This window comes from Ursus arctos, unplaced genomic scaffold (genome assembly GCF_023065955.2).
Source record: "Ursus arctos isolate Adak ecotype North America unplaced genomic scaffold, UrsArc2.0 scaffold_16, whole genome shotgun sequence".
Taxonomy (NCBI): domain Eukaryota; kingdom Metazoa; phylum Chordata; class Mammalia; order Carnivora; family Ursidae; genus Ursus; species Ursus arctos.
Window position 1 is genome coordinate 30065719 of NW_026622830.1, and position 19364 is coordinate 30085082.

The 19364-nt window shown below is 46.9% G+C and overlaps 1 protein-coding gene across 6 annotated transcripts in view; it reads right to left on the bottom strand.

Moving 5' to 3' along the window:
* The window catches only part of SLC23A2 (solute carrier family 23 member 2), a 131066-nt gene that overhangs the window by 13240 nt on the left and 98462 nt on the right, over window positions 1-19364 (bottom strand). For all 6 annotated transcript variants that reach the window (XM_044385703.3, XM_044385701.3, XM_044385702.3 and 3 more), the window contains 7 exons: window positions 18953-19041; window positions 17855-17925; window positions 16728-16909; window positions 8005-8125; window positions 7353-7509; window positions 4133-4280; window positions 2877-2982 (listed from right to left, as the gene is read on the bottom strand). In XM_044385703.3, the coding sequence (XP_044241638.1) occupies window positions 2877-2982; window positions 4133-4280; window positions 7353-7509; window positions 8005-8125; window positions 16728-16909; window positions 17855-17925; window positions 18953-19041 (874 nt within the window). The remainder of the gene's footprint in view (window positions 1-2876; window positions 2983-4132; window positions 4281-7352; window positions 7510-8004; window positions 8126-16727; window positions 16910-17854; window positions 17926-18952; window positions 19042-19364) is intronic.

A 19364-nucleotide genomic window follows, 5' to 3' on the forward strand; every position in this document is an offset into this window, starting at 1 on the left:
GGCCCAGCCCAGTGCTGTCTGTAGAACCTTCTGCAGAGATGGAAATGTCCTGTATCCGTGCTGCCACTAGCCACATGGGACTACTGAGCCCTGGAAACGTGGCTAGTGAGACTAAGGAACTTAGTTTTTCATTTTAACAAACTTAAAAGAGCCACATGTAGCTACTATCAAACTGGACAGCACAGATCCAGGTCTGGAAGTGCCAGATTTCAGAGCTGCAGGTTCTACTCAGACAAGTGACTTGTCCCAAGTCCTTCTGCTGGATGAGGGGCAAAACACAGCCTCCAACTCGTGCCTCCTTCCTCCAGGACTGAGTCCTTCCAGGGGCCGCGTGGTTGGGGCCAAAAGAAATTTCTGCTGCAAGTCCCACTTTCCATCCCAAGACAGCTGTGTAGACGGCTCAATTACCCCCCTGTGAGTCAGGGCAATGAAAACCAATTCCAGGCCCCAGAACGCAAGCCGCCTTTGCCTGGGGATAGTAATCCAAAGGGGTTCAGAGGGAAGATCAATTAGCTCACTAAAAAGTGCTGGCAGGTTGCCTTCTCAGAATAGGCTGGCACCGTTCAAATTGTAATAAAGATAATTATCCCCAAACCACCTGGCATTGCAGAATGGAACCTCCATGAGCGACATCCCCTACTGCCTACAGTGACCCTGGTTATATTACATGATGTGATGATCAGTTTTAAAGGGGTGCAGAAAGGGAGCTGGCTTGTTAAATTGTTTTACCCTAAGTCTCTCCGTCTACACGAATTTTCCTACTATGGTATTTCAGATTCGTTCTAGGTCTGTCCACAAGGTCATGGCAGCAAACGGTTAAAGAAAGGCACGGCCCTTAGCTCCGTGTGCTCGGCATCAGCTTCTCCCCACGGGCAGTGCTAGAACCTAGCGATGGCACATGGCATGAGGGCGCTGGGAGCACCCCACAAGGCTGTATGCACACAGGACACAGGGCTCTGCGAAGGCCCCGCCAACTTCCAGGGAAACGAACGTGTCAGGACCATGCTCCCTTCTCACCTGGACTCACAGTCAGGATGAACCAAGCAGTCTCTGGTTTCTTTTGTCTGGTTATAGAATCTTACAGAGAGCGGGGAGGGGGGGTATTTCTAATTTTACAGAGGTCAGATAGCTGGAGAAGGCTGCAGCTCGCCCCTTAGTTCTCAGGACACAGGGCTTGGGGAGGGAGACATCCCAGATGGCGACCAGGTTCTAACTGTCTCTGGCTGCTCGGCGTACAGCAGCTGGGGCGGAGGCGCGTTCCAGCCCGGCAGGCAGTGCGCCCTGGCCAAGGCACCTGGGATCTAGAGCTCGGTAATAAGTGTGAAAGGCCTAGGAGCGGGTTCCTTACAGAAGCTGGACTGTGGGGTGGGGCAGTCACAGGTCTGTGTAGAGAGGGGTGGAGAGACCCATGGGGAGGACTCCAGACCCAGACCCTGCTCGGCCTGGGGGACCCGCTGTGGCCTGTCAAATCCACGAACTCTGCGCCAGATTTCCTCTAAAACAGAAGGTTGCTGTTGCTTTGGTTTGAAAACCGCATTAATTCTTTACTGTAAGAGTGACATTTTCCTGTAAGGAGTGAGATCATCTCACATCTAGAACTAGTGCCATCTCCTGCTCCCATTTCCACCTCCCGCCCTGACCCTGAGGTCCACTCTCATCATAATAGCCAAAGTGAGCCTTAAAAAATACGCTGATGGAGGCGCGCCTGGGTAGCGCAGTCGTTAAGTGTCTGCCTTTGGCTCAGGGCGTGATCCCCGCGTTCGGGATCGAGTCCCACATCGGGCTCCTCCACTGGGAGCCTGCTTCTTCCTCTCCCACTCCCCTGCTGTGTTCCCTCTCTCGCTGGCTGTCTGTCAAATAAATAAATAAAATCTTTAAAAAAAAAACAAACAAAAACGCTGATGGAGGGGCACCTGGGTGACTCAGTCTAGGTTAAGCATCTGACCCTTGATTTTGGCTCAGGTCATGATCTCGGGGTCGTGGGATCAGGCCTCACGTTGGACTTGGCGCCAGACATGAAGCCTACTTTATATTCTTTCCCTCTGCCCCGCCCCCCAACTCGCACATGCATGTGTGCAAGCACGTACCCCCCCTCGCTCTCTAAAACACACCAAAAAAACCCCCAAAAAACCACAAAACCCTCATGGAGCCACAGCCCAGGGGATGCCCTTTCCCTCAGTCTCTGGAAGTTTCTGGGGCCTGCGTGACCTGGTCCTCCATTACCTGGAGGACATCATCTGCTCTTACTACCCCCATACTCTGCTCCTGCCCCACCAGCCTCCTTGCTGATGGGCAGCATGTGGCCCTGCTCTCATGACAGGGCTTCATACTGGCCGTGTCCTTGGCCTGAATGCCCTTCCCCAGGGGCCTGCATGGCTCCCTCCACCTGCCCTGTTCAGGTCCTTGCTCAAGGTCATCTTCTCGGTGAGGGTTAGCCTGATCCTATTTAACACTTACTAGCCCTCACTCCCAAAACCCACTCCTGCCCTGTGTTTTTTTTGATACTCACTATGCTTACTGTCTATGGTTTGTCTTCCTCTGTCTAGAACGTGAACACCAACAGCGGGAATTTTGTTTTATTCACTGTTGTATCCCAAGTGCCTAGAACAGTAGCCTGGCACAGGGTTGGTGCTTAGTATTTGTAGAGTGCCCATGAAGCAGTGACAGCACTGAGTGCCTGGCTACCCAGGCAACCAAGGGAGGGAGACCTCCACCAGCATTCCAGAAACCCATCAACGAGAAAAAGGAGATTGGGGGTGAGGGGAGATGATCTCAGAACTGGAAGCCTTCCTTTTGGAATTCACGGTGGTTAGACCAATCGATGAAATGAATCAACACTTAGAGGCCCAACCATTTAATTAGAAAAATAGCTGTACCTTAGTAATTCCCAAAACTCCAATGTTGGGACTGGATGAAGTAGAGCCATTCCCAGTACCAAATATGCCATCGAGAACACAGGAGAGACCCTCCACGAAAATCCCCCTAAAATGTAAAGGAATGGGGGAAAGAGAAACATTCATTCAATGGGGGAAACACTCTGAAATATGCTCTAAGTGGCTGCACCCCAAAGGCGGCGTGCGCGGCCGGGGAGCCTCCGCATTCCGGGGAGGGGTTAGAAGTGCAGAGTCTCGGGCCCCACCCCAGACCTGCTGAAGTGGAACCTGCATTTTAACAGGATCCCCCATGCTCATTCAACTGTGAGAAGCACTTCTGTGAACCACACATTGGACACAGGTGTTTAAAAACCATTCCAAATTAAAGGCTTTTAGCCAGAAAACAGAGCCATTTGTTGGAATCTAAGACAAATAAGGGCTGTCTGCTGATCTGATTCCTTTACTGTTAATAGTTTCATCAGGAAGGAAATGCTTTGTAATTCTGTCAACATCAGAACTTTTTAAACAATCGATATATAAGTAACTCAATCATGTGCAACATCTGTTAGAGAAAGTTGTGACCAGGAGTGTGAACACTAACAGCACCAAAGCCAGACATGCTAAGACACCAGGCCCCTGGATCTCATCACACGCAATCCCTCTGGAAGGGCAGCAGCTGGCTGAGCAACGGGGGGGGGGGGAGGGAGGAAGGGGGGCGCTGATCTGCGCTCTTCTCTGAGGCCTCCACAGCGTCCAATGCGCTCTCAGCATCCAGAAACTGAAGACCAGGTGTGTTGAGAAGATAAACCCCACAGCCCGTAAGTCTCTAAATTCTGCAGACTTCACCTACTCCTGCTCTTGTCTCTCTATATGTGAGCTATAATTGTGAATAGATGACACAGCATGTACCCCTAAGAACAGTAAGGAAAAGAAGAAATCAAAGGGGACATCCATTCATGACCCTAAAGCAAGCAAAGAACAACGGCAGTGTCTCGCATCTGTTGTGGCGAGTTTAAGGTCTGGCACGGTCTCAGAGTGTCTTACGTGACTGTCAAGACGGAAGGAAGGGTGGGAATTGCCCTCCATACTACAGATGAGCAAAATGGGGGCAGTGACTTGTCCAAGGACAGACAACCAATAAAGAGCCCTGATGCCTGGCTGCTTCCGTGCTGAAAATCCTTTTCTTCTCCAAGATCAACCAAAGAGCCAAGTGATGGGGCACCGGGCCCAAGAAGGACTCCATTTTCTGAGGAACGTACCTGTTTATGGCATGGATGGGAGGCGGCGGGGCACAGGATAGCCTTGCGCAGGCGTAATAGTCCCCAATGGATTCAATAATGCTGGCGACGACTGCGCTGAGCATGCCGATGACGCCGGCCGCGGAGACGGTGGGCAGCCCCCACTGAACTGCGGAAGGAACACAGGCCAAAGTCATCAGGACATCGGAGGACTCTACACGACACACCCAGTTTCGAGGCTCAGGGAAAATCTTTATTTTTAAATGTCACGCATCAGTGCCCTAGATGCCTGGGGACAGTTCCTGAGTCAGATGGAGATGGCCACAATCAGGACTGATCTGTTCTCTGTCTCTATGAAAAAGAAAGTGGTTAGAAGAGGAGGATGCCTCTCTTCCTGCTTCAAAGCCACGCTCGGTGTCTACTAAATTACAATTTAACACAGGCTGCTGGGGTAGGAAATGCTGTTGGGATGGGATATGTGTATGAAGAAGATTTTTAACCCTGCTGTGCAGAGCATGGCACAAAACAATGGTGATCTTGCCCAGGGGGTGGCATTAAACAAAAAAGCAGTGAAAAGTCACCCACTAAATTTAAATCCCACCAGTAAAGCACAGCACCAGATACAGACAGCCCTCTAATGTAAGATCGGCACGATTTCTTTCTTTCTTTTTTTTTAAGTAAACCATGTTATGGAAAATTAAATAGTTTCCTTTAGGAAAGCAAAGAGAAGTTCCCAGGTCACTGTATCTTGAATATCTGGATTGCCACATGAGCCACACAGGGGAACCCTGGTTTGGGAAGAGAAAGAGGACAGGAAGCAAGGTGTGCAGCTAAGCCTGGGATGTGTGCGAGGGCAGGACTGCTCCTGCCTGGGAGCAGACGGGGCGCGCTTGGTCAACACGGCATTCCCGGGTGGGTCTGGAGCAGATTTTTCCCACGCCGGTAATTTCTTTATCCAGCAACATTTTGTATTTTCTAAATAATCTTTTATGTAGTTACCTTGTTACTGACACAGCCTTGTGGTTTCATTTTAGTGTCTTGATTTGGGGGGGGGGGATACTTATTTTGCCATTTATTGTTTCTTCAGAAATTGCATTTCTTAGTCTCTTTACTCTGTTTTCTTATTTTTTTCCCTTTTGCCAGCAGCCCTTAACTTTGATTTTTAAAATCTTTATTCCATCTACTTCAACATTTTAAATTGTACTCTTAAATTTTTGATCCCTCTTCCTTCAGATCATTTCTATATACAGTTGACCCCTGAACAAGACAGGTTTGAACTGCAGTGGTCCACTTACTTGCAGGTTTTTTCCAATAAATGCAGTACAGTAGTGTAAATGTAGTTTCTCTTCCTTATGATTTTCTTAATAACATTTTCTTTTCTCTAGTTTATTTTTTTGTAAGGATACGGTACATAGAGCATGTAACATACAGACGTGTTAGTTGACTGCTGACGTTATTAGTAAGGCTTCCAGTCAACAATAGCCTCTCAGTAGTTAAGTTTTGGAGAAGAAAGTTATACGTGGATTTCCGACTGTGGGGGGGGGGTGCACCAACCTCCCCACTACCCCCTACCTGTTCAAGAGTCAACTACATGCGTGCATGTGCACATGTGAGTGTGTGTGTGCGCGTGCGTGTGTATGCGTGTGTGTGTAAATCTTCTCGGCTTCCAGCCTTCTGTCTGAACTGTTATTTCATCTCTCCTTTTAACTAGAACGTTTAATTTATGTTGCTTCTTTAGAGCAGTTTCTCAACCTCAGGACTATTGATATTTTGGCCCCCAAATCTGTATTTTCACAATTTTTCTCACACTAAACACTAAAGACCACTGCTGTAGATAGTTGAAAACCTGTCTCCAGACTAAGCCAAATTGTCAGAGTGCACCCTCTTGCTCTCTGGGGGTGGCTTTCTGCCCCAGGAGCTGTGGCAACGGAGCAGCTCGCGGCAGTGAAGGGCTGTGGTGAAGGGGAGCCTCACAGCACAGGCTGCCATCCTGGGGCCTAGTGCCGGGTCCACTCGGCCACGCCCCCTCATGCACGGGCCGGGAGACCCCGGGAAAATCTCTTCGGTCTCTCAGCACATGCGCAGCCGCTCTTCCCCAACAGCCCACCCTGTGTTCCTCATTTGTGCTCCTCTTGGGACCGGCCTGTGTAGCAGAGAAGACCTCCCAGCATGTGCCGTGGGGCTTCTTCCTACCTGCCTCCCGCACCTCCTCCTGACTGCCTGGCCAACCAGTTTAATCTCATTTTATCTCGGATTATACATCTGTTTACAAATGTATTTATTCTCTTTTTGGGAAAAGCGATAGGTATACATAAATACATCGTTAGACCATATGATCTGATGAGAATGTTATTTTAGAAAGAATAAACTTTTTGAAGTATAGACATGTCAACGAATGAAGAACAACTGCCAACATCACTGTCATTTAACATGCTCGGAACAGTTCTCTTTGACCCAACCTTAATATTCTTGGCTTTTCCTGCCTTTTCTCCTTATCATCATAAAACGTGAAGATGTGGCTGCTACGCAGGGGAATAACTCCGCAAACCCGACGAAGGTCAGCTTTCGGTTCTAATTAAAAGGTCCGAGTGACGGGAACAGAGTCTTTACAACAGAACAACCAAGCATTAACCACTGGATTCATGCAAGTCACTTCTGGGGCTGGGGTCTAGAAGTATTATGTGTGAATCCGGCCTCAGCTTGGGACTCCCCCCCCACACACACACACCTTGCCAAGGGTTACCCAACACTTAAATTATAACTTAAGAGCCATCTTCCACCCATTGGTGAGTATCAGTTTACCTCTGACAGCTGTGCCCAAATAAAAAACAAAGCTCATAGCCACCCATTAAAAGATTACACAAATCTCATCATGCTTGAGCAGTCGGCTGGCTGATCTTGGGCCTCTCCGACTCAAGCGTGCTCTGTGTGGGCAGCTTCGGTACTATGCAGCTCTGTACTTGCCCTCTTCAACCCTGGCAAGAGACCCCTTGTCCAGGATTTCATCCCAGGGGAACCAAAAGAACTAGCTCATCTGGGAAGGGTGCTGGCGGGTCTCTGAGCATTAGGGACAGCCCTCTGGGGACAGGGCCTCCCCCTGTCCGCTGCCAAATCTCTGAACGGTAAGACCTTCATGGGACATTCTAGGACAAAGAAGGCTTTTCAAGCTGCAGAGCGTTCTCTCTAAGCGGGGCTCTCATGAGCTCCTGACCCCTCTCCCTCTGGCCGCCAGAATACTTACACGGGTATGGGACCTTAAACCACGGGGCTACCAGAAGCACACCCTGCCTGGCGTCCGTCCGAGCGTAGAAGCCGTACTTGGTGCTGTCAGGAGGGAAGACGTCGGTCACTGTGAAGATGAAGCAGAGCAGCCAGGACACAAGGATGGCCAGGATGATCTGAAATGGTCGAAGGGAAAAGCTCCGTGAGGCCAACGGAGGTGGTGGATGCTGGCAAACCACACACCTTCCTACAGTCTCGATGTCCTACCCCAGAACTTCCGCCATGGTCAGTACTTTCCAGAAGAAAACAAACTACAGATCTGCTGAGAGCCTATTCCTGAATGGAATCACATTTAGAGAGAGCAGTTTTATGGAGGTGAAGTTATTTTAACCCCTAGCCTGGCTAGAAAATAAGAATAATGGACAATGTGCTTGCCGAGGCCATGGGAACACAGATCTCCTTCTGTCTTAAGAACAGTGTCTTCCCTCACACTCCTGAAAGGATTTAAAATCAGAACCTTCTGCGGCTGGGAAACCTTAAGCCTACGACAATTTCGTGGTCATTAGTACCCTGATGTTACCACCCCGACCTAGTTCCAAGAAGACCTGCTTAAAACTTCCTTTCACATAAACAAAGGCAATACTGTCAAAAAAACAGAAGTGACTACTCACAGGGAACATTTTGAAAAGCTGTAACTTGTATGCAGTCCATCCTTTCTTGGATTTGTAAATTGGGAGAGGAAATTTAACATTTCTGGCATACTGAGAAAACAATAACACTAGGAAAATTGTCCTGATGAGAGAGAGAGAAAATAAACTAGGTTAAAGGCTGTCCATCTGTGTTTTAGAATAACACTCAAAACTTCAACAGCAAAACTGACCACATATTGTCAATTCACTTCTCTAGAAAGCTGCTAGTCCTCTGAACTGTTATTCGGGAAATCCTATCTTTTGGAAATGCCATTTTGGGAAAGATATTAGTTCTAAGTATATCTTGATACTAAATCAAACTGCCATATAAATGCTTCGGCTAAATTTTCCTTAACAGAGTAAGAAAACTTGAAGAATGCACATACTCAGGAGAGATGCTCACACTGTGTAAGGGGAAAAGAGAACCACACACAAGACAATGCACACTATAATCACCACCATGAATTAACTACAAAACAAGCACTGCCACACGGGCACGTACACGCAGGCACGCGTGCAAACAGGTAAGGAGGATGGGGTCCAAAATGCTCCCAGGGATTGACTACAGGGGCCAATATGTTTTGAGACTTTTCTACTTTTCTGTACTTTCTGATTGATGTATCAAGAGCATAAATTGCTTCAAAAAGCAAAAAGCTTCAACATTTAGGAAGGCTACATACAGAATTAAGTATTAATGCTAATTCCTGAGAGGTCTGTGTGTGTCAGACATCATGTGAAGGTCGTCCCGCCCATCATCCCAGCCTTCTGCAGCAGCAGCTTCTATGACCATCCACGTCCCAAACAGACAAAGCCAGCAGTCCAGGATCACGCAGCCCGAGTTTGCAGGGCGGGCGGGCCAGGGGGTCTAGCTCTAGCACCTGGGCTCTGAACTGCTTTGCCACACTGTCCTAAGAGCAGGGATGCTGGGGCTGGCTCAGAAGGCGCTCTACCTTGAGCCCCACACTACTGACCCAGCTGCACTGAGGATCACAGGCGGCAGCGACGTCAGGTGAGTCCCTGGCGGCAGGACCCGACACGTCCTTATCCTCCTGCTACCAAGCGTGGCAGGTGTGGGATGGCTTCCCACCGCTGACACAATGAAGGCCTACAACGATGTGTTTCATCACCCACAGGGACGCACTCTCATTTACAACCCGAGGGAGAGTTGGCACGAGAGTGGGTTCTCAGTCAAAGCCCAGCTTAATTGTTCCTGGGCACAGCTCCAATTGCGGAGATGGAATTATCAGCTCCGCTGACAGCCGGTCAAGTGCAGCTTCACCGTCACATTCCTAACGAGGCCCGTGGTCTACAGCCAGCTGGAGAACAGGCCATGCTACTCCATCCTCTCCTCACCTACCCAAGTGCTTGGCTCACCTGGTGATGGGGGTCTCAGCTCAAACACAAAGTCATCGAACCAGTACCAGTTCGAGGTTGGAAATATACACGGTGCCCAAGCTATTCCAATTCCCTCGGGGTGGTGAAGTTTAACAAAAAAATGTTTTATGGTGGGACACCTGGGTGGTTCAGTCGGTTAAGCAGCTGCCTGTGGCTCAGGTCATGCTACCAGGGTCCTGGGATCGAGTCCCACATTGGGTTCCTTGCTTGGCAGGGAGCCTGCTTCTCCCTCTGCCTGCCATTGCCCCTGCTTGTGTGCGCTCTATCTCTCTGACAAATAATTAAAGTCTTTTTTAAAAAATGTTATGGTAATGATAGGTACTAAAACTGGTTTACTTTAAATTTAGATCAACATAAAATTTTCATGTTCCAAAAATGTGCTGATTTATTTCGAAGTGAACACTATGAGATCCCAAAAGGCCCCAAGTCTATTATCATCATTATTTCAGGCAACATGCACCTGTTATTGCCTGCACTGTGGTGTTCACTTTTTAAAGCATGTTTGTAAGGACAGGAGGGACACAGAGAGAATTCCAGGAAGGACACCCAGATCTCAGGCCAAATCTGGCAGTGCAAAGAGTGAGTGGACTAGGCGATGACACCCCATTTTCCTGCCACTCTAAAACCCATCCCCTTCTAATTTATATTTATCCTCAAACAGCCTGTGGGGCAGGTAGGGCAGGCAGTCCCATCACAGAGAGGCAGCAGCAGACGCTCGGAGGTGGGGGACATGCCCGAGCTCACACATCTTGGCCGAGCAGAGAAGGAAAGGATGAGCCAGCCCCAGGTCCTCAGGCCAGGGTTCTGTCCAACCACTGGTTTGCTGACCTTTTACCTCACAAATATTATGCAAGCAATGCAGACTAAAATGTAGGAAAATTATAAAAGGCAGATAAGCAGAAAGACAAAATCCTGAAGGTCACTCATCATCCCAGCTGGGTAACATTCATTCCGGCCTATAGATTCTGAACAGCTTCCATTCCCTGGATACTTACAGGGCATCACTGGGTCCAGGGCACCAGGGTTTGAGAGGGACATGGGAGTGCCTGACGTCACCCTTGCCCATGGAGCACAAACAGGTCACCATCTGACCCAAAATGGAATTACACTTCACAATGTACTTCCCAACTAGCTTGTAGCCCCTATTAATGCCACAACCTCAACAGATGGACACTGGAAAGAGCACCTTAGTGGCTACTTAGCATTCCATCTTTGGACCTACCACATCTTGATACACAATTTCCATATGGTGTGACATTGGGAGCAACATAAACAACCGTGATAGATTGCCCCTCCTTGGCACCAGTCTACACATCTCCTTACGGCAGGTTCCTAGGACTAGAATGAATCTGTCGAACAGTAAATGCCTTATTAAAAAGCTTTTCTTTTATTTTTTCTTATTAAAAAGCTTCTGATACAAACTGCCAAATACATAAAAGTTGGATGAATTTGCAATCCCACCCACATACCAAAAATGTCCACTTGCTACTCACTGCAATACAGTCTTATACTTAAAAAAAAAAAAAAAAGATTTATTTATTTGAGAGAGAGACACAAAGAGAGAATGAGCAGGGGGAGGGGCAGAGGGAGAGGGAGACAAGCAGGTTCCCCACTGAGCAGGGAGCCCAACGGGGCTGGATCCCAGGACCCTTAGATCATGACCTGAGCCCAAATCAAGAGTCAAAGGCTTAACCTACTGAACCACCCAGGGGCCCCATAAGGTCTTATACTTTTAAATCCCTACCAATTTTGTCAATTTAAAAAACTGTCATCATTTGTTTTAACATTCATTCCTTACATTACACATAAGAGTATGTATTTTAGCATTGGTCACAGCAGCAAATATTTTAAACAACAAGCACGGGAGTATCAACTGGGGAATGGTTTCATAAATTCCACACTATTTCATACTATTAAGCACTGTGCGATTTTGCAAAAAATGGAGTAGATTTAAACACACAGTCTTAGAGAAAAGAGCCCAACAAACTGTTGGTGAAAAGCAGATGATCCCGGTGAAGCTGCATACGTTACCATGTTCGTATTTATGCGTACAGGGCAAATACGAACTTTTCACTAATCATGACATTTTGTTTTTTTGAGGGGTTGCTGTGTGTGGGAGGAACTATTACTTTAGATTTCCCTGTTTAATTACTGTTAAACTTCAAATGACTAGAATTTTAATATATTTTGGGGGTAGAGATGAAAAAAGACTTCTCTTGAGTATGTGGTGATGGTACATGGGGGTTCATTATATCTTTGAATAGGTTTGAAAACTGCACAGAAGAAAAGTAATCAAGAAAAACGGTTCCCATCCGGGACCTATGCTTGGAGTTGGAAATATCACCCCATCTATCCTTCCCTGAGAATCTGCTTCTAACAGTGCCTCTCTACTGTCTGATCTACCACCACTACCCCCACTGTTAATAAAATCCCTGTGAAGGGGGCCTGGGTGGCTCCATCAGTTATGCAGCCAACTCCTGATTTTGGCTCAGGTCATGATTTCAGGGTCCTGGGATCAAGCCCTGTGTCAGGCTCCACGCTCAGCAGGGAGCCTGTTTCTCCCTCTCCCTCTGCTGCTCCTCCAGCTCGCTCTCTCTTTAAAATAAATAAATCTCAAAAAAAATTCCTATGAATATGCAGGATTTTGATAACTGGGGAGGGTAATCCTTTTTACACACTAATTAGCTATTTATATGTCCTTCATTTGGTTAAATGGCTGCTCATATCATATCCTTCATTCATTATTCCACCAGGACTCTCTCCTTTAGTTAGTGAAACTATAAATTAAGGACATTAGCCTTTTTAATGGAATTTGTTGTAACTATAGCCTAGATTCATTTATAATTTAGTTTCAGTACATTTTGATAGGAGTTTTAAATGCATCAGTAGTAAAAATCTATCAATCTCTCTCTTTTCAGTATCTGCTTTAAGAAAGATCTTCCCCCTGGGTATCTGAGTGGCTCAGTCAGTTAAGCGTCTGTCTTCGGCTCAGGTCATGATCTCAGGGTCCTGGGACTGAGTCCTGCATTGGGCTCCTTGTTCAGCGGGGAGCCTACATCTCCCTCTGCCCCACCCCTCACAAAAATAAACAAATAATCTTTAAGAAAGGAAAAAAAAAAAAAAAAGACCTTCCCCATTCCATGATTAAATATCTATGTAGGTTTTCTTCTGGCACATTTATTGTTTTACTTTCTATACTTAAGTCTTTAACTGAAATGTAATTTGATATAAACTAGGAATCTAAATTTTTTCCAAATAATTACCCAATTTTTCTCACATAATTCTTCTATGCCCCATTGATTTCCAATATGACTGCAATCATACACTAAGTATTAATTTTTTTCTTGGTTCTATTTCTATCCCTCCTATTCTGCTCTACCAATGTCTATCCTTCCCAGGACTACAGTATTGTTATTAAGTTCCGAAATGTCTCTTAATTCTTGTAAGAGCAAGTCACCATTCCCTTCTCTCTGACCTTTCTGGGAATGATCCATATTACTTTATTTTCTTATTCACTAATTAGCAAATCCAGAACAACCTTAAATGATACTGGTAATAATAAGCATGCTTATCTTGGTTTCTGATTGCAGCAGTCAGGCCTGATATTTAAGTCTTTCACCATTAAACAATGAGGCACTTAACAATCTTATTCATGAAAGAGCCTCCTATTCCCAAAATGCTAACAGTTGGGAGCAGAGATACAGACTGAATTTGATTGATTTAGTTGTCATCATGTTTTTTTATTAATTAAATCCACCATGGGCCTATAATGAATTTATTAATAAATTTTCTAGGGACGCCTAGGTGGCTTAGTCAGTTAAGCATCTGCCTTCGGCTTAGGTCATGATCCCAGGGTCCTGGGATCGAGTCCTGCATCGGGCTCCTTGCTCAGTGGGGAGCCTGCCCTCTGCCTGCCACTCTCCTTGCTTGTGCGCACTCTTTCTCTCTGATGAATAAATAAATAAAATCTTTAAAAAATTTTTTTCTAATATTTAATCATCCTCGAGTTCCTAAAATGACATGCATAATGTGCTGGCTTTTTAATTATTATCTACAGCATCATCTTCCCAAACCATGTTTCAAAGAACAGTCTTCCAAAATATGTTACTAGATATGGCACTAAAAAAATAAATTGTGTGTGCAGAGCTGGACACTAAGGCCTTTTTCAGAAAAGAACCTTCTGCACACTTGTATTTTACAAGATCACAAGAAGGTTTCAAGTACAGAAAGACGCTGAGCTGTAGCCTGCTACTACCTAAACATATCTGAACTGAGCTTGGCGCTGTATACCAACTCTAGGGAGTAAAGAAAATGCTGGTCCAGGCTCTCCCTTTTGTATTAGCTCTGTCAGGATCTGCCATTTAGATACAATTGGCTGGGAAGTTTTCCTGGTTTCTCAAAGTGCCAGAACCACTTAACCAGTGCAGGAATTCTCTCTTCCTTGAAATATAATATACTCACCAGCTACTGGAGCCCAGAACTTTTTTTAGGGATAAAATCCTTTGACAGTATTCTTGCCTCTTCCTGTGGTCAGGGGTGTACTCACAAGCCCTAGTCCTCCCCTCACTTATTACAAGGTGATTACTGAACACCTGCCCTGCGACAGGTGGTGAGCCAGGCGCTGGAGGTGCCATGGGGACCGGCGCTGAACCGAAACCTTGCCCTCACAGAGCTGGCATCCCAAGTATAAAAGAAGCTGGCTGGAAACTAAAAAACATGACAGCAAAAAGAAAAAGCTTGACAGAAGGATGCAGAGATACAACTGAGGAATTTTCCCATGAACAGAGAAAAAAATAAAGAAATGGAAAGCAGAGGAAGGGTCTGGGAGGTCCAACGTTCTAGAAGTTCCAGATAAGCGGGAACGGAGGGGAGGAAGGCATCCATGAAATAACTCAAGATCGTTTCCTTCCCCCCCCCCCAAAGTCTGAGATTCCAAAGTGAAAAGGCCCCAAGTGCCCAGTGCAAGATGTAAGTAGAACGAGGGACAGCAAGGGAGGTTTCAGACACAGACAATGAAAAGACCTATAAGCTTCCAAAATTCTAGCTTGTGTCCAAGTAGAGTTTCAAACAGCTGGGTGTGTGTTGTGGCCCTGAGAGCAAGATGGTGGGGGGGGCTGGTTTGAGGGTGAGGGGGAGTCAAAGCTTGACACTTTCTCCCTTTGAAGTCTGAGGTGTCTCGTGTCACAGCACCTGGAGGGTGCAGGCCAGGGCTTAGGCTTAAAGTGTGGTGTCCAGAGGTCTGGGCTGCAGGATTCTGTGGAAGTCACCAGCATAACAGAGCCTTGCTGGGGCCGTGCACTAGAGGGGGTCCCCCAGGGAAAAAGCATGCAGTGGGGAGGCGGCCCAGGACTAGGTTCTGAGGAACCCCAACATTTAGTGGCCAGGGTGAAAAGGACTCCAGTTTGGATTTTATGCTTTTCTGGAAACCATCCATTTTATTAATTTGCTGTTGTCATTGTTTCTAAATTTGGGGACAGGGAGCACAGCTAGAACTCGTCCTCCCTGGATCTAAGGTTTTATCCTCCATCTGTGCACTCACTCCCTTCTCTGCTCAATTAGCCTTGCCAGACGTGTGTCCACGTGTTGTTTTCCAAACAACCAACGCTGGGATTTTCTACTTCTGTTTCTTTCCTATTTTTGTATCTGTATTAATTTTTGGTCCCCTGCTGCCATTAGGCTCATTTTTATCCTGTTTTTCTAGTTTCTAGAGATAAACTCTTCATGTACTTTGCCTTTAAGATTGTGCGAGTTTTTTTTTTTTTAAGATTTTTAAATTTATTTATTTGAGAGAGTGAGAGAGCGGTGGGGGGAGAGCAGAGGGGAGGGATGAGTAGACTTAACCAACCGCGCCACGCAGGCGGCCCAAGATTGTGAGTTTTTCGAGAACAGCTCTGACTGCTCTGTGGGAATGGTTGGTTCTCATCATCATCTTCTCAATTATCAGTAACTGTGAAGTTTCAACTTCCCCTCTGACTAGGACTGATTTTTAACAGCGCTTTCCAGCTTCTAAGCGGTCTGAGGGTTTTGTTCACCGCTTTGCTGTCAGTTTCTAATTTTACTGTATGATGGTAATTACACTTTCTCCTTCTTGGAACTTACTGCACTTCACTGAACAAACATTCTTCCATGCCCTTCTACACACCCATGCTGGTGTGGGCAATACTGACCAACCTTCAGTGAAATGAGAAAATTAAGAACAATCCTGGACATTTTCACATACCTTAATTTGTAAGGATAGAGGGATTAGAATTACGCAAGGACACAATTTACTTGTTCCAACACAGATAGGCAGGATTAAGTGTTACAGGGTAAATTCTGGTCAGACTATTTGGGTTCTGAAAACCATCCCAGCCACTTACTAGCTGTGAGAGCCTGGGCACCTAACTTCGCACCTTTGTGCCTCTGCTTCTTTTGCTGTTAAATGGGGGTAACACTGGTGCCCACCTTAAATTACAATGTGTATGAGTGTTTGGTAAAGCACTACGAATGCAGAGGCTCAAGCACGCTGTTTTAACAATTACAGAGGAAGTCACAAAACAAAAACAACTGGAAATGCCCTTCTACTATCATTTACTTTGTCTTAGAAAGTTCACTGGTCGGCAAAATTCCAGGTTTTGCACCATGTCCCTATGACGAGATCAACTCTTACATGTGCTCTCCAGGCACACAAAAACAATGTGGGTTCTATTTGTGGTATACAGAGTTCCATGGCTCTAATAATCAATCTTATAATATTACCAAAGTCCTGGAGGTCTTTACTGACGACACATGAAGGGGTAAGTGACATTTTTAATGGACTTGCAGTTCCACGCTGAAGGACCAGCAGTGACTGGCAGGACTCTGGTATAGGCAGGAGCCCAGGGAGTCATGTCTCCTTCAATGCCAACACCCCCACCTGCAGCATCCCTGTCTCCTGCCAACCTGGAAGGTTTTTTTGAGTCTAATCTTAAGGATTCAGCTTCTCGGTATTTCCACTCACGTGCAGGAGACTTGGCGTGACATGACCTCAAAAGGTAAAAAGTACTGGCATCACCATCTTACACCCCCTTCCTAAAGCCTGAAACCTTACAACCTTCCCTCTACACATCACTGCCAAACAGGTCTTTGGAATACCTTGACTGCACGTCACTTCCCAACCTCTGAGTCTTAAACCCTTCAATAACTTCCTGGCAAGAAACAAATCAAGTTTAAACTATCAGACTATTCTTACTTTAAAAAACAAAAAAAAACCAGAAAACCTATCTCCTAAGGTCTGTGCGATGGGAAGGGGAGGTGCTGACAGTCTGTTCGAAGTGGTCTGGAGCACTCACAGCATGGCGATGCCCCAGTGCTTCCCCGCTCTCTCTCCTGCCGCCTGGAAGCCAGACAACCCGATGAGGGCCACCGTGGGCGTAATGGTCAGGGGCCCGATGTATTTCAGCAGAGCCCCCGGCAGGCCGAGGAGGCCGATGACCACTTCTATCAGGGAGGACATGATGATGGCGCCCTGGATCTGGAACGAGAGAGGGCACAGACAGGAGCGTGAGCTGCTTGTAGATCGTAGACTCCATAAACGTCACCTGCAATCACCCTGGACAGTTCGGCCAAGCAGCGGGTTATTACTTAACAGGCATGACGCAGCTGGAAAATTCCTGAGGTCTCAAAAGAAACCAGTGGGGTGAGTGGGGTCTAGCCAACCTACGAATGACCTGGTTGACATAGAAGCGTTACAGAAACACGCACGGACTGACGTACGGCCACCCTGCCTCCCCAGATAAGTGAGAGATTCATCATTCGTGCTCAAGACACGGGACATTCAAAACCAGCCTCAGAAGAACACTCCAGCACAGATTCTAGAGTGAGTCCCTGAGGGACATTTAGAAGGTAGTATTACTGACACAAATTCTAAAGGAATGTTTCTGTTGTGAAGAACGGCTGTATCTGTGCCTGTTCTGAACTAATGGTGAAAGATCTTCCAGGTTTGGGAAGATCTGGGTAAACGGTCAGCCATTCTTCACGGCCGACGACGTCCGTGCCCTGCTCTGTTCAAGTGCGCCACAGCAGACAAGTATCTTTAATTCTTCCCACACCCGGGCAAACGCAGGCGGGGATGAAGAGTTCTGCTGCCCCCAGGCCAGCCTCTGTCGCTCCTTGAGAGGGGGCTGCGCCCCCCAGGCCGGTGATGCCGGAGGGTAGAAGTCTGGTCTTGTGGGTACACAGTGGGGGGGGGGGGATGAAGGGCAAGAAACAACACTGTCTGGTTGCACAAAGCATTTCTGTATGCTTTGTTTTATGGTGATGGCATCTAAGTTTAGTTTCACAACAGAAATAAACATGTCAGAAGTTGAAAAGGAAAAGGAGGGCTTAGTGCAAGTAACTACAATTTCTCGGGCACAGCCAACAGTGAGGCGAGGAAGAAACACAGAGAAGCCAGAAGCGGATGACGCGCATCTTTTACCTCGCGTATCCGGGGGTACCAGATGTGCTCCGTGTGTAGCAGCTCTGTGGTTCCATTGGACACTGAAACATCTTGAACACAAAAACAAAGACAACATTTTTTTGGAGTGACACTGATGTTTCACAGGATATATTCATTTTACTCTTTAGTAAGGAGCAATTTCTTCCCTGTTTTAAGTATATTTGCATAAAGTACCCATAACTAAAATTCAAGTTACGACAGTATGGCTTACCATACCGAAAGGTGGATTCCCCAACGCTAACGTTAACCAAACTGATTCACCGACTGAGAGCTCCCAGCGTGTCACAGGCTGACTGAATTGGGGATGCACGTTGCTAGTGCCGGCCTCCCACAAAGACCAACATTTGCAAGCAGCTGAGCTAACTGAAATGCCTTGAGAGCAAGGTTGCTGACTGAGGTTTTTAAAACTGAGAGAAAGCAGAGGGCCTTTTCCAGTTCCTAAGTCAAATCAGTGGTCACAAACTAACTCCTAGGAGCAGGGAAGGAAACAAAGGTTGGAAAACTTTGCTCCTAGAACCAAAAAGTGTAACAGTATTTTGAGAGTACAACAGGTCTATCTGATTTTCTCCAACCCCCTATCTGATTTTTTCCTGACCTTATCAGGTTATTTAAGGATCTCTGTAATCACTAATCGGGTGGGGTGGGGAATGAAAGTCATTTGCAGAAAACCAAAGCAGCCAGATCCTTCAAAAGCAGAGATGGTTCAGAGAAGGGATGCTGATGCAGCAAAGAGAGTGATTACTGGTGGTTCATAAAATCCACTGAAAGAAAGAGGCAGAAAAATAGCACAAATGTTGTTCTAGTCCATTCCCATGTTTATCAATTTCATTAGCATAGAGAAATGAGGTCCTTTCTGGTCCTTACTTGCTCTGGGGTTAGGGATGAACGAGTGGGGAGAGAGAGAGAGACAGAAACACGATCCACAGACTGGAGTGTTCTAAGCAGTTTGTCGGTTTGTGTGTTCTGTGCCCGATTCCAAAAAAGATTTAAGGCTGCCGAGGGCAGCACGTCCAGGCCTCCCTTCTACCGCCTGCGCTAAGGGACCCCAATGACGTACGTGGAAATAACTGCAGTTACCTGTGGTGTTACATTTCCATTTATCTAAAGACAGGATGGCTCGAGCAGGGGCCAGAAATGCAAAAGCACTGGCCTGAAACAGGGGTAACCTAAAAGAAACGAGACCAAAACCATGATCACGGCATCAGGAACTACCGAGGTAGTTCACGATTTGACAGCTTAACAGTCTTTTCCATAGACACACAGCACATGAGTAAATGCAGGCGCGCGCGGAGAAAGAGCCCCAGTGCACACAGATCTCCTCGGCCCGCGGCCAGGGCCGCCGGCTTCTCCGTCCTCCCCTCCTGCTGCTCTCCCCGCACACAGCCCCGGCATGCGCCCAGGGGGAGCCCTGTGGTCAGCGCCAGCACCCCAACACCGGGCCCTGCCCACACCACCTCTCCCCTCGGGGCTCGGGGATGTCGGGCGTCTC